The following is a 14,164-nucleotide window of genomic DNA, read 5'->3' as shown; positions in this document are numbered from 1 at the left end:
CAGTGAAGGAAAATGTATTTTACAGCACACAGATATTATGAAGAGATTCCATTTTCCTCTTACAACTGACACACTTAAGAGTAACAGGCATTTCCAGTGGCTCAGAAAACAAATTTGACATTAGAATTAAGGAAAACATACAGGTTTTTTTTTTTAAAAAGAAGCTTTATTACAAATCTGTAGGTTTAAGAAAATATCCCAAAACTGTCAAAGTAGTATGAAAAATGGTGTAATCTGATTCACAGTCACCAGTTTTCTCCAACAAACGTAGCATACAAAAATTGATATAAACCATGGCAATTCTTTTTGGCAACACAAGTCAGGTATTTTGCAATTCCAAATTCCCTGCTGACAACTAAGATGCTGCTGGCAGGGGGATGATTCTGGCAGGGAAATGATTGAATTGCACTGGTTTTGAAAACTGGAGGTTGGGATGGAAAGGTTATATATACATATACACATGTATGTATTTTACCACATGTCCAGGTAACTCTGGTAACACAACATGGCCCAGCAGAACACTAAAGTCTGTAAAACCTGTAGAGCCAGGGAATGTGTGTATGTGACATTCAGTTATTCTCCATGCTCTGGTTCCCACTTGCTTTTACATCTCAAATCTAATAAAGGCCAATTGTTTTCCACTCTCATTTACAGAAACAGTGAAGCTGATGTGCTGCTGTGCTGTCTCTTCAGACTCAGAACATGTCAGGTCCATTGCATGCAGACATGGGATCTAAAAATGCAATGCAGTTAAAATATCATAAAGTTTTAGGAGATTGTGTACTGAATTTCCTGCAAGTGACCTAACACCCTAACCTCCCCCACGGAAAACATGGCATTTCTCATGCCATTCTGACCTAATTCATACAAGAAATCAAGAAGGAAAGAACTGACATGTTACACTCCAACACTGAAGCACAGACTGCTGTAAAAAACCCCAAATGTCTGCAAGTATAGCAGGGATTGAATCCAAAGCTGCCCTGCAACTCTTACCTGTGGGTAGCTACCTGCAATGGCTGGAAGCTGCAGCACAGACCACTGGTAACAATATTCTCAAATCCTTTAACTGAGACACCACAGCTCAGAGCTGCAGTGAAGATGAGGCTTCAGTGGAAGAAGTGTGAAGATTTGAAAGGAGCAGAATTAAACGCTTTTGTTACAGTACCTGCTCAAGATATTGATATATCTAAAAAAATCCCCAAACAACTAAATAATTTAACTGTTTCTATCAGATGCTTGAGGGGGATTTCTATTGAGCAAACCTCCTTTTTGCAAAGAAACCAGCACCATGTTAAAGAACTACTCAGTGCATTTCATTCATTTTGCTGTTTCAACTTCAGTTGAAAAGCACAGAATTGAGAGTTATTCAAAGAAAACTACTCTGCAGGAGAGCAAGTAGAAATCAACAGTCTCTCATAACCAGAGCAAACAAGATGGAAGATGCAGAAGTGATTCAGTCATTTCTTTCCCCTTGCAGACCAGGTTAACCCTAGGTTAATCAGGGCTACCCAGAACATTTCTTAAAATCACCTGCTGGTAAAGAGGTTGAGTCATTCTCCTGCATTTACTGAAAACTTGATTTTTGAAATGCTGTAATGAAACAGTCAAAAATCTTCATTTCAAAGAAGGAAAATATTTCATGTACATTCTTAGGTGTGAACCTTCAGGCTTGGGAAACGTTTTTCTAGATTGTCAGCAAGTGTCTGATCAGCCTCCCGCAGGACTTCAAGGAAACTCTCCACCTGGAAATAAAACACACAAGGAGAAAAAACAAAATCAAAACCAACTTGCATGGAACACAGAATTCTTATACTGGCACAGGAGCTCTTTCTACTTCTGTATCTTCCAAATAAGAGCAGCCAGCAGGAGCCACTGAAATGAATAATGGAAAATGCTCTACAGTGACTACCTTCCTCCTAAACATCACAATTCCAGTTGGTCTAAATTTTGAAATGGTACCACTTTCCTCAAACCCTTATTTTCTTGTTTAAAAGAAACACAGAAACTTTTCTCACCCAGACAAAAGCTTCCTATGAAAAATGCTTAGAATAATTATTTTATAAAAATATGCAGGACAGCTTTTCAGCTAGGATAAATTCTCAGACATCCATTCACATCAGCACAGTTTGGCCCTGGCATCAGCTGATGATCTCAGCAAAGCTCTGGCTGAAGTGAGGCAGAACAGACAAAGGGGGTGAGACTGTCTGGCACTGCATGGTGTTTTACCTGTGCCTGAGCAATTCTGTCCTGTTTGTGCATCAGATTTGGTTATCCTGCCATCCAAGGAGCACTTTTTCAGCTGTGTCACAGACCCTGTCACAAACTCACCGAAGCAGAATACAGAGGTAAGAGGTTCTGAAAAGCACAGGAACATGTCTGTTCATTCAGGTGTCCCTGGTGCAGTCCTTCTGTGGTATTCTCCTGGGAAATCAGAAATACAACCAGCATGTCATGAACAGCTGTTGAAAGAACAAACTCAAAACTGTGCACAGCATCTACAGAATGTGCTTTGTTCTTATACATGGGTAAAACAACCAGAATTTACTGTATTCAGAGAAAGCCAGACACAGCTGAAGCCAAAGGCTGTGAAAGCTCACACATCATCATCTCTTAACCTGAATTCTTCCATAATTAAAGCTGAGAAGGTGAGTTTATATATTGACAGTATTTCCTTTGCTTAAACAAATTGACTTTCATTCAAAAGAAAGGGCAACATATGTATACAGAATTTATTATACAGAATCTTGCACACCCCTCAGAAAACCTGTGTCCCTCCCATCTCCCACACATGTTGCTACTTCTGGTTGATTCTCTAATGAATTCCCAGTAAGCAACTGCACTTGCACATAAAAATGTCCACATTAATATTAAATACTTTTTTCTTACTTACCCTACAGAAATTCCTACTATAATTTTGTTTATTCTTACCTTGGTTAGTTCTTGAAGCATATTGGAAAGCAATTCACAGCAGATATCCTTCAAAATTTTTAAATGGAAATCTTCCTCATTTACATCAGTCCTTCCAGTCTCCTCTTGCTCAGATTCCTTGGAGTTCTCAACAGCTCTCTTCCCACAGCCCTCCATGTATTGTAAAATACGAATCAAGCTCCCAATCAGTGGCATATCTTAACACAAAGTAACAAGAACAGTGAACTTTAACACTGAAAATTCTTGTCCATCCTTTCAAGGCATTAGAATTTTGAATCACACCATCAGATTTTTACATAAAATCTATAGGGATGTATATTCTGACAGTGTTGTGTTACCCACAGTGTTGTGTTTTGTTACACAGTTTTAAAGAAGCAAGTGGAAATGTAGGAGAAAACCCAAATAATTTTTCCTGCAAGCTGACATGTATCTATAACAACTATATGCCAGTGTCAGGAACATGAGAAGGAAACTGTCTTTAGTAGCACCCAGTGAGGGCAGTATGTAAATTTGCATCCAGATAATCCTATCTGACAAACCAAACTGCGCAGCATCTTTCTGCTGCAGGTGACCCTGATTCACATTTTCAAGACAGGCTTTTAATTCTAAAGACTTGTCCATGGATTGAAAAATAAGAAATTATAGAGGGATTTAAGTAAGTGCAGCATTTCCACCTACTTTAAAAAATACTACATAAAAATATTTGTATATATTATGTATAAAATAAAAATGTAATAATGTATTACTATATTTTAGCAAAAATAAATTCTGAAATTTTCACTAGTTTACCCAATGGAGAAGACTGAACAGAATCTGTAGATTCTGGTACTGTAAATCCTCAGAATTTACAGCCCACCCAGTAACTGGACTTTGGACTAGCTGTGATTCTGAGTAACCAGGGAAGAGTCTTACTGTATGCAGTGTCACTGAATTGAACCACCTTCCACACCCACATAAAGCCAACTGTGAATATTAACTTAAAAAAATTAAAATTAAAAAAAAAAAACAACAGAAAAAAGCATGACTTGCTTTTCCTCATCCTGGTGTACTCCTGCTCTGTCTGTGAAGCAAACATAGCAGACAGCACGGACAAAATAGAGGCCAGCACAGTCTTCTGCTCCTGCACAATGATGGGTGGATCATCTGGCTGGCAAAGCTCCTGGCAAACAAGGTCATAAAGCAAACTCCATGTCTCTTTTCCTCCATCAGGAGCCTGCACTTGAGAAAGAAAGAAAGAGAACCCACCAACCCAACAAATTTATTCCAGGTATGTGAATTCCTGTTCTCCCCAATAAATACACAGTGGCCCCCTCACAGGCAGCAATTCCAGGTTCTTACCAATAGCCTGGATTCCCTCATCCACCGTGGTCAGGAGCTGCAGGATATGCATATAAACATCCAGTCCTTCTGGGTTATCTGATCTACACAGAACAAATATCAAAAAGACAAATTAAAGTGCTGCTTGCTGAGCTTATGTTCTGTGTTTTGGTCACAGAGAAGCCCATCAGCAGTCACTGCCATTCCCTTTGCAAACAAACAAGTTGACTCATATCAAAATATAAGTCCAGGAAAAAACATCCCAGTGATTTGTCAAACTGTGCCACTAAAAGCAAGATGTTTGAGCACAGGCCTTACAAGGCTGTAAGGAATCTCCCCAGCCATGAAACCAAAAGGAAATCTCCCATACCGGACTTGCTTGGCTGCTTCAAGTATACAAGGCACAATCTTAAAGTCTGGAAGTTCTTCAGGAGAATCATCTACAGACGGTCCCACAGAGCGACAAGTGCCACTTTTGATCCAGTTTAACATCAGCTCTTCATCCAGATCAAAGAGTTTGTCCACCACTTCACCCACTTTCACCAGCAATTCAACTGCACAAGAGAGAATGTTATTTTTATTTCAACAAGACTAAAAATGAAGAGCGAAACTTAGCTCACAAAACGCTAGTATATACAAGTATTCAGGGTAAATTCAGGACTGAAATAAATTAATTTTCTTTGTGACCTACTACTGGCTGCTGTGTTTAATTCGTTTATGTGGCACAGAACAGGTAAAGAGTTTGATACACTGGGATTGTTGGAAAGCCCACTGACACCTTCTACCTTGTCATGCTACATGTGAAGCAGTAACTCTATTCTGCAAAGAGATGACATGTTCCTGAAAAGTCCTGACTTCTCCTTCTCAAGTGAAACTTTTCAAGATTTGGTCCTAGACATGCAGTTTTATGCTAATCATCCACCTGCCAATCTGCATTTTACTTACACAGGTCTGTTATTTCAATTGGATGGAGCAGGATTTGTGAGAATTGGCATTAAAAAAATTGATTAAAAAATGGAAAAAGCTGTATTATTAGGACTCCTTGACAAATGACAACTGCTGTTACAGCTCAGTTGGATGTTAAACATAAATGCTATTCAAAATATTTCCATTTTTAGGTGGTTGGTGTGGTTTTTGCTAAATTAGTGCTAAGAGAGATTTGTGTAGCACTGTCTGCATACCCAAAGCCTGTACAGTATTCAGCTGCCAGAGTAACTGAACTGTTCCTCCAGTTCACATTCCACAGATACAGTAGCTTTAAAAATAGAAAATCCGTATCTGACTTGAAAAAAATAAATTAAATGAGGTCTTGTTTCAAGGTTCAAAAATTACATATGTATATCCCTGAATGAGGACTATGTCCTTTCTTTTATTGTGGCAAATAACAATTTCTTCAATTTAAACTTATTTTTATTCCCCCCCAGAGGTTTCTTCTTCCTCTATGAGTGCCTTTCTGGTTGGTTTTATATATATTTATAAACAGGTTTGGTTTGGTGTCCTTTAAGCTCACAAGGCTTCCTTTATTTTAAAGAAATTAACGCAACTGAAAATATTGGTCTTTGAAATTGCAAACTTGGCTTATTTTTCTTCTGCAAACACTCAGTAAATCCCAGCTTGTCTTGGCAGCTTACCATTTGTAGAGCTGGACATGATAAAGCAAACACAGTCGTACACAGAAGGGTTTTCTCGGATCCTCTCCACCCAGACATTGGCCACCTCAGGCTGGGAGAGGCAAGTCAACAACAGCCTAGGCAAGAATTCCCCATTTGACAAATCAGAAACCAGTTCACTCCTTTAAGCTGTACAAGTGTAAATCCAAAATAGTGGCAGTGGAAACAGAAACAGGAATATAACTCACAGCAAAGTGACTCCACAACAGTGCAGAAACAATAAAAGGAAAGGATGAGAGGATAATAAAATAGTGAGCCCACTTGTCACTTTTCTCCCCAGGCCTCAGAGCATAGCAGAACTACACTAATGATGCATTAATTTCTGAGATGTCCTACCTGCTTGTTTCCAGAAGAGTTGGGGAGTCTGAATCACACAAACGTTGCAGTAACACTTGGCTTTAAGGAGAAAATTCAGGGGGAAAAAGTTAATAAAATCCATCTTTATTTCTAAAAAAGGTATAAAAAAATTAATTTCATAACTGCAGCCATGTTCTGAGATTAATGCCAGCTTTTCCTAACTGTGCATGCACTTCCAGTGTGCCAAGACCACCAAACTTAGAAACTAACTTGACTGGTGATTAAAATCCCCAAAAATAGTGGTCTGTGTCCTTTCTTCCTTTCCTGAGCACTTTCCACACAAACATGGCCAGCCAAAAGTTACAAATGAAGATAAGGCTGGGCAGGCAAGTTTAGGTCCTTCTCCAACATGAACTTCCTGACTGTGAGTCCAGACAAGCAGTACCTGTTCATGTACAAAGCACACAGACACTTACCCAAGATTCTCATCTTTGCTAATGGACATGCAGATGTCCTGGAAACAGGCCATATTCCCTAATATTCCCACACAGATTTCCTGGAAAGCCAAAAGTATAATGAGACAACTGCAAGTCCACAATTTCACTTCCAGAGCCGTAAAACAAAAGTAAGAGAGGTTCAAAGATGTTTTCTAGTTTGACTTCCAAGCTTGTATGAGCTGCTGATTTCATGACAAAGATACAGATTTTTCCACAGATTCCATACAGATTTTTCTGTTCTATCAGACTAGCCTAAAATACACTCAGGTACTATGCAGATATTTAGGTGCTCCACAAAAGCAAATGTATCTTGAAATAAGCTCTGCTTGCATATTCTTTGTATACTGTTTTGAAGCTAATTTGACAGCCCTGTTGTTACAGCAAAAAGGAGTCCTAAAACAAAAATATCACTACATAAACATGATAACTCATAGTATCACAAAAGAAAGGGATCTTAATACAAGCTTCCAGCAAAGCCCATTTTCTGATTAAAGAGATCTAAAATAAAATAAAAGGGAAAACAAACCCCAAAGCAGTGCACCCCATTAGGATATTCATGCCAAGGCAATCATTAAGAGGATGCACACTTGTGTAAAGGGGACCATGAGAGCCCTGAAACACCTGCAGGTGACTGGTGCCTAAACAAAGTGAGTCATTAGTTTGCAGCAATTTGAAATCAGAAATCAACTCTTTCTACTGATGTTGTCTTCTTAATTATGAACATTGCAAATTGGGGTTGTACTTTCCAAAGACAAAGTACTAAACATTCAAAGCTCTATTTGTCTCTACTGATCTCCTGGAGTAAAGCATCTGGTAGCTTCTGAGAAAGAGGATTTACATCAACACTGAATACCTTTGAAAATCCTATTTGGAGATTTGCAATGCACTGTGTAGCACAAGCTGGAAATCAGTGACATCAAAACAAGTGGAAAATTAAAAAGAAAAAAAATTAAAGTATTAGTGTCTTAACAATGCCAAAGAGTATTTTCTGTAATCTTTGTTTTTTTGTTTATTTCTCATTAGTTTAGTACTGATCAAATCAGAACAAGATAATTTACCCAAGTGGAGTCTGTTTTGCCCATGACAAATCACAGCAACTGGTGAGTGATCTCTCCCTGCCCTTATCTTGACCCATGAGCCTTTTGTTGCATTTTCTCTCGCCTGTCCAGCTGAGGAGGGAAGTGACAGAGCAGCTTTGGTGGGCACCTGGCCTCCCAAAACACTTCTGCAGGTCAGACTAAACAAATCATGACTATTTCTGTTCAGTAATCATGAAACAAGTCAAAAGGAAAAAAAGGCCAGACTGCTGGGCTTTATAACAGGTCTGTTGTAACTGTTTGATAAACTCAGTCCTTCATCAGTGTCTCTACGTGAGCATCTGTGAGCAGACATGTACCAGCTTCAGCACCACCAAAAAAAAAAAAAAACTGATTACAGTATGTTAAAAACAGAGTGAAAAAGCATTTTAAAATTTGATTCTGTGTTTTCTCCTGGTTCCCCTTATACATTACACATGCAATGAGAGAAGGGAGATAAATGTAAATGCATGTACAGAGCTATCTGCTATTGCTACTAACACAGGAGGGCTTTTTGACAGCCCACACTTACAGTTAGGCGAGGGCATTTGGACTTGGCAAAAACTCCCATGAATATATCAGGGGCATTGAATTCCTGAAGAAATAAAGCAACATCCTGTGGAGAAAGCGAATGGAGAAGTGAATGGACCTCTGCAATTTCCAAATGCAAAATCAAACATGCTCCCACAGCACAAGGACTGGATCAAAGAGATGGCAAACTCACTACAAGGAATTTGTTATTTGCCAACAGTTAATACCAATAATCCTTGCTCTCCAAGGAGAGATGGCCAGCAAGCCCCTCTGGTGAGTCAGTATGCCAGTGATTTGTTGTAAAATGAGCCAAAATGTCACATTTGCAAGAAAATGCAAATTGCTCAAACATCTCAACAGAAACAGACACTCAACCAGAATTCAGTAAATATCATGTTTTCAGGCATGACATCACCATGACATATAAAAAAGAAGCAAGTGAAGGGATTGCCATTAGCACCTGATCAGAACACAGAAGAAGAAATCTCTTCCTCATTTTACCACATTAAAACACAAGATTAGTTGGCTGTTTGGGAGTAAAAGACCCATGTTCCATGTTGACTTTAAAAAGTCTGAGCAACAAGGTAGGGAATAAAATAATAATATTTAAATTAATACTTAATTATTAAATAATACTACTTTAATAATAATTATATAGATAGATATAAAGAATTTTTCCAGCATTTGAGACTGCTGAGAAATATACTAAGTGTTAAATTGACACTGCAAGTCTGCAGCTAAACTTAGAAAGGCTGTTTAACTATCAGAAAAAACTATGCTTACCATCAGGACGGATGACAATTGCTAGAGGAAAATGTGCCTGTTCAGAGATGGCATCAATACCATCCCCATAATCCAAGTGAGGAAGGCACAGGCCGTGCACCCGAGCTCATTCCAGCTGCTGTCCTGCCCCCGCTCCTCTGCCCAGGGCAGGTTCCGCGGGGAGGCCGCTCGGAGCCGCCCCAGCCCGGCTGTCCTGCCTCACCCTGCCCGCCGCAGCCCCAGAACGAGCTGGCCGATTCCCCGCCTTCTCCCACTGCCAGCACCATTCCGACGGGACACTGGGGGCAGAGACGCCCCGAGGTGCCGCGCAAGGCTCCTACCTCGTCCATCGACATGTCCCACACCTTGCAAATGTCGTTCTCCATCTCCTCGTCCAGCTCCGTGCGCGCTCCCTCGGGGCTGGCGGCGGGGTCCGGCTCCGCGGGGGCGATCACCTGGGCCGGGCGGGGCGGGGAGAGCGACCCGGCTGAACCCCCCCGGCACCACCGGCACCCGCCGCGTCCCCGCCCGGTGTTTTCCCGCTGTGTCCCCCGGATCTGTGCCCTGTGAATCCCAGCTGTGTCCCGGGTTTGTCCCCGGCTGTCCCCCCCCGGCCCTGGCAGCGATCGCGTCGCACCCACCCGGCGCTGACCGACGCCGGGCCCGCCGCCCGCTCCCTCCCGGCGGCCGCGCACCTCGATGAGGCGGGTGAGGACGCTGAAGAGCCAGTGCTTGCTGTACACCGTGTTGCCCACCGCGTCCCCCTCCTCCTCCTCCGCATCGCTGCACGGCGGCGACGGATTGCGGTCCATGGTGGCCCCTCAGCCGTGCGGGGGCAGCGAGGCGGCGGCGCGGCCGGAGCGGCGCCCGCGGCCCCACAGCGCCCCCTGCCCCCCCGGCGGCCATTGCCGCCTCCCGCGCCCGGGCCTGCGCCGGGATCGTGCCGGGATCGCGCTGGGATCGCACCGGGACCGTGACTGGATACTGCCGAGACCCGCCCGCCCAGGGCCTTCCCTCGGCGAGGAGCGGCAGCCGCGCTCCCGGAGCGCCTTTGGCAGCCCCCGCCATGCCCCGACACCGCCGCCCCCGCCCCGCAGCGCCGCGCCCCGGGAGGACGGATGCAACGAAGGGAAGAGTTCTCAGGAGGATTCCTTTATTGGCTGTGCAGAGGGAGGTGTGACAGGAGCGCAGGACAGCGCTAGTACTTGCTGGGCAGCCCCTTGGGCCGGTAGCGGTTCGGGTCGCCGCCGCTCCGGCCCCAGGCGTTCGCCTCCTGGTCCAGCCGCGTGTCCTCGGCGCCTCTGCCGCTCACGCTGCTCTGCCAGCCCTCCCGGGCGTCGCTGTGGGGAAGGAGAAAAGGCCGCCTGAGCAGAGCGCATCTAACTCAGCCGCGTGTTGGTTCCCTCGCTCGTGTGAAACTGCTTTTCCGTAAGGCCTCTCAAGGTGAGGTGCAAGCACATGCTCGGCCTTTGTGTGAGAGCCCGCGGTGGAATCTATATCTGTTATGTCGGGAGGTGAACCAGCAATGAAGGAGAATTCCTTATCAGAAATGCAGAGAGGAATCTGCCTTCTCGGGCCGGCAAGAAGAAAGGTTCAAGCTCATGTGGCACCATTCCTGTGGAGACCAGCTGTCCAGATGGGAACTACCTTCCCTCCCTCTGCTGTCCCTCTAGGTACTAAGCTGAGTACAAGTCAAAAAGGATCTGACTCCAGCTGGAATGCCTGGATCCCTAATAACTCACTGTTTACAAGCCAAGCACACTCCATTACCTGATCACTCTCGCTGCCCAAGCACCACCAGGTCCTCTCCGTGCAGCATCATAATTCCCACGGGCATGGAAATACTTGTCGGCACCTTTGTAATTTGCCTCGCGCATGTCCTTGTATGCTCTGAACATATCCCACGTCCCTGAAGAAGGCAGAGAAATGGAGATGATGTTGACTTTGAAGAGTCACACCAGAAATAGTTCAGTACCACCCCATTCAGGAGCTGGAAGGCCCAAGGAGCAGTAACAGAGTGAGGCACTGCCCCACATCAGCCTTTGCACAGGGCTGTGCCCACAGAAAGCACCTGTGAAGGCTGATCAAGGCCCTCACCCAGCAGCAGAAACCAGGGCCTCTCTAACGTGGAGCTGAGCATTTCCCAGCTCTGAGGGCTGCACCATTGGCTGCAGGCTCGTGCTTGGGGAGGGGGTCCTGAGAGAATGGCCCCTGGTAAGAGCAGCTTACCTCCTGCTGCATCCCGGACAAATTGTCCAGCCCGGACCATTCCTTCGACTATCCTTGGTCTGTCAGCACTCACACACAGAACAACGGAGAGCAACGCGATGCAGACCCAGAGCCTCATGGTTCCTGGCCGAGCCTGACAGGGAGCTGGGAGACAGTGAGACAGATGAGCAGCTCTGGAGCACCACTGAGAACCCACCACACCCCCAGCTGCGCCTGGGCTGCTGCCTCAGTGCTGAGGCTCGCCCAAGATCCCCTTCTCCCCCTGCCAGGAGTGGTGCCCTCTGTGCACCACAAGCTCCTCAACAAAAGCAGGTGCACATGAGAAACCAGCACTCCCTGCTGCTCCTGTCATGAGTGCAAAGAAGCCCCACATGCTGAAGCATTAGTCCTGCTCCCAAAATACCAGCTCAAAACACTGCACACAGCTCACAAATTCAGAATGTCACTCACCACTGCAGAACAGCAAAGTCAAAGGAGCTGGAGATTGACTCGTGTGCTCTCAGACTCAAAGAGGGTATTTATAAGCAATTCAAACCCCTCAAAAGAGGAAACTGGAAAGGGTACCCATGGCTGGGAAATCCCCACTAGCATTTCCAACCCAGAAATCATTACTGGAAACCTGTCCGTGTCCTTACTGAAAGTCCACAGCTCCTGTTATGCAATCTTTTAGCGAGTATATGGCACTTCTTCAGCTGTCCTTGGGACTCTTTGCTCCTCATAACAACCAAGCTGACAAACTGCCTTAAAGGCTGAAGAGTTCCATGTGCTTGAAGTGTTACTGCTGTCTTAAGGGTGATACTTTTGTTTGGATCCTGGACTGAACAGAGCTCAGAGGGGAAGGTGCCTGACTGCACATTGGAGCACAAGGCCAGGTCTGTGTCTGTGCACAAGGAACAGTGAGCTGCATTGCCAGAAGGGCTGCAGGAACTGCTAAGTGAAATTCCCATGTGTGCTGGGATTGCCAGATGAATTCCAGAGTTAATGAAATGGAAAATATGAAGTGTTGCTCTTAACTCCATTGCAAAGCAAAGCACATATACCTACATCCCTGCTGATCATGCTGTAAGATAGCACAGATGCACAGACAATTAAGAGGCTCTGAATGGTTCATTTTGCCTTGGCTTGCTCTCACAGGCCCCTCTCGAGGGTCTCCAGCCACCCTGCTGTAACAGCAGCTCCATGGGGCTCAGGTGGAAAGTTTTGGACACAGCAGTAAACATTTTACTTAAAGGGAAATTCAGATCCATACAGCCACAGTTCTGCTAGATTTTAAATCACCTGTCTGGCCCTATTGGCATGGTTCACTGTTTAAATGCTCTCCCTGCTTAAAGCTTGCTCACTTCCCTTGGTTAACAACTTGACACAACCCTTTCCTCTGCAGAAAACTCCAGGGTTGAGTGCAGGGTGTCCCCATTGTGTGGCCTTGTACATGATTTGGCAAGTCTAGGAGAGCACTTCAGGTTCCCCTCTGAAGAGTTAAGGGTAGCTGCCCCACTCACAACTCTGCGACTGTAAACAATTTGCTCCTGGAGCTGCAGGGCAGAGGCATGAGTTGAAAGAGGTGCAAAAAAAAGCTAATAAAGTGTCAACAGGAACTTGGGTGTCACTGGACTTCAGTAAAAAAAATGAGCTTAAGAGGGAAGGAGACTTTTTCCATAACCTGGAGCAGCAGGGCAGATACTCTGTAGTGTGATGTATCTCAGAATGGAACAATTTGCAACAAGATCTAAACCCTAGGACATAGATTTTTGTCCCCTGGCACTCCTGAACCAGATACTTCACAGTGTAACAGCTCAGCTACTGCAGGGACTGGAGTGCTGTGCTTTGCTACAGCCCTGTTCACACCCTAATGACCCATATCCTTGCAGTACACGCAGCTCAATGTCTTCTCTGCTGGCTCCAAGTAGCCCTGTCACCTTTTTGGTTTTTAAAACACAAGGAAAATGACTCCTGTAAGTTGGGGTACAGGCATGTGGCACTTTGCCCAGGGACTTAAAGCAAAGCATTGCTTTCAAAACTGACTTAAGGAACACTTTCCCTACAAGAGCTCACACACTCTGGACCATAGAGGATATTTTGAGTCTTACACTGTTTCACATTCTCTCCAAACCAACATTTCTGCAAAACATGAAGGACAATGAGGACAAAAAATGCATTTCTGCAAATATGAGGAGAATTGCAAGAAGGCAGGTGCTGGAGGGATTCTTTAGAACATCTCAGAGTTCATCCCCTGGTGTCCAGCAAGGACAGTAGCAGTGACAACAAAGCTGGAGCTGAGATAAAGCTGCAGCCTGGGGCTCCAGCAGGGAACAGCCTGAGCCCTGCTTTGCCCTATTCTCTTGTCCTGCACTCCAGGTCATGACCCTTGGCTCACAGGAATGAGCTGCAGCCAACACTGCTGCTTTTGCAATAAAGAGGCAAAGCTGCCTCCAAGTGTGGAGGAGGGTTTAACAGAGCATTTCTTCCGGGACTAGCAAGACACTGGCAGCACGTGCACACTGGGGAACACAACACAGTGAGGGGGCCTGGAGACCATTTATTGGTTTGTACATTCTGATGCAGTTAAGATAAAAAGCAACCCCATGCTGGTTGCCCTGTAACTGTAAATATTTATGAATGCAAACTATGTTCCACAATTTTGCAATCTGAGAAAATCAGACTGAGAAAGGGGATGAGGTGAATTCCCAGCTCAGGCACAATATCTGCAGTTATTTCTTAATCTGGGAAAGAACAGTACCTTTTTTTTTTTTTTTGTTTACGTTTGCAATAATTCATTTCAAGAGTTTTGCCAAGTATTGAATATTACACTACCAGTGACCTTGGGCTTATAGACGTGGCGAATGACTGGAAACTTGTC

General features: G+C 44.5%; 2 protein-coding genes across 2 annotated transcripts; both read right to left on the bottom strand.

Annotated features, from left to right (window-relative positions):
* Positions 1–157: 157 nt before the first annotated feature.
* SAAL1 (serum amyloid A like 1) lies at positions 158–9,952 on the bottom strand. Its single transcript, XM_064425331.1, has 12 exons — positions 9,774–9,952; positions 9,420–9,533; positions 8,318–8,401; positions 6,689–6,768; positions 6,252–6,311; positions 5,877–5,992; positions 4,616–4,799; positions 4,267–4,349; positions 3,958–4,146; positions 2,929–3,125; positions 2,329–2,421; positions 158–1,742 (listed from the first exon to the last, which is right to left on the bottom strand). The coding sequence occupies exons 1-12, from the start codon at positions 9,888–9,890 to the stop codon at positions 1,650–1,652; spliced, it is 1,410 nt and encodes a 469-aa protein (XP_064281401.1). The 5' UTR covers positions 9,891–9,952; the 3' UTR covers positions 158–1,649.
* Positions 9,953–10,259: 307 nt separating this feature from the next.
* LOC135303475 (serum amyloid A protein-like) lies at positions 10,260–12,329 on the bottom strand. The gene is made up of 4 exons (XM_064425348.1): positions 11,758–12,329; positions 11,308–11,451; positions 10,849–10,987; positions 10,260–10,418 (listed from the first exon to the last, which is right to left on the bottom strand). Exons 2-4 carry the CDS (start codon positions 11,423–11,425, stop codon positions 10,277–10,279), a joined length of 399 nt encoding a protein of 132 aa, XP_064281418.1. The 5' UTR covers positions 11,426–11,451; positions 11,758–12,329; the 3' UTR covers positions 10,260–10,276.
* Positions 12,330–14,164: the final 1,835 nt, after the last annotated feature.

The sequence above is a fragment of the Passer domesticus genome, chromosome 6 (genome assembly GCF_036417665.1).
Source record: "Passer domesticus isolate bPasDom1 chromosome 6, bPasDom1.hap1, whole genome shotgun sequence".
In the NCBI taxonomy this organism is placed as follows: Eukaryota; Metazoa; Chordata; class Aves; order Passeriformes; family Passeridae; genus Passer; species Passer domesticus.
This window is presented reverse-complemented; position numbering and strand designations above follow the sequence as displayed.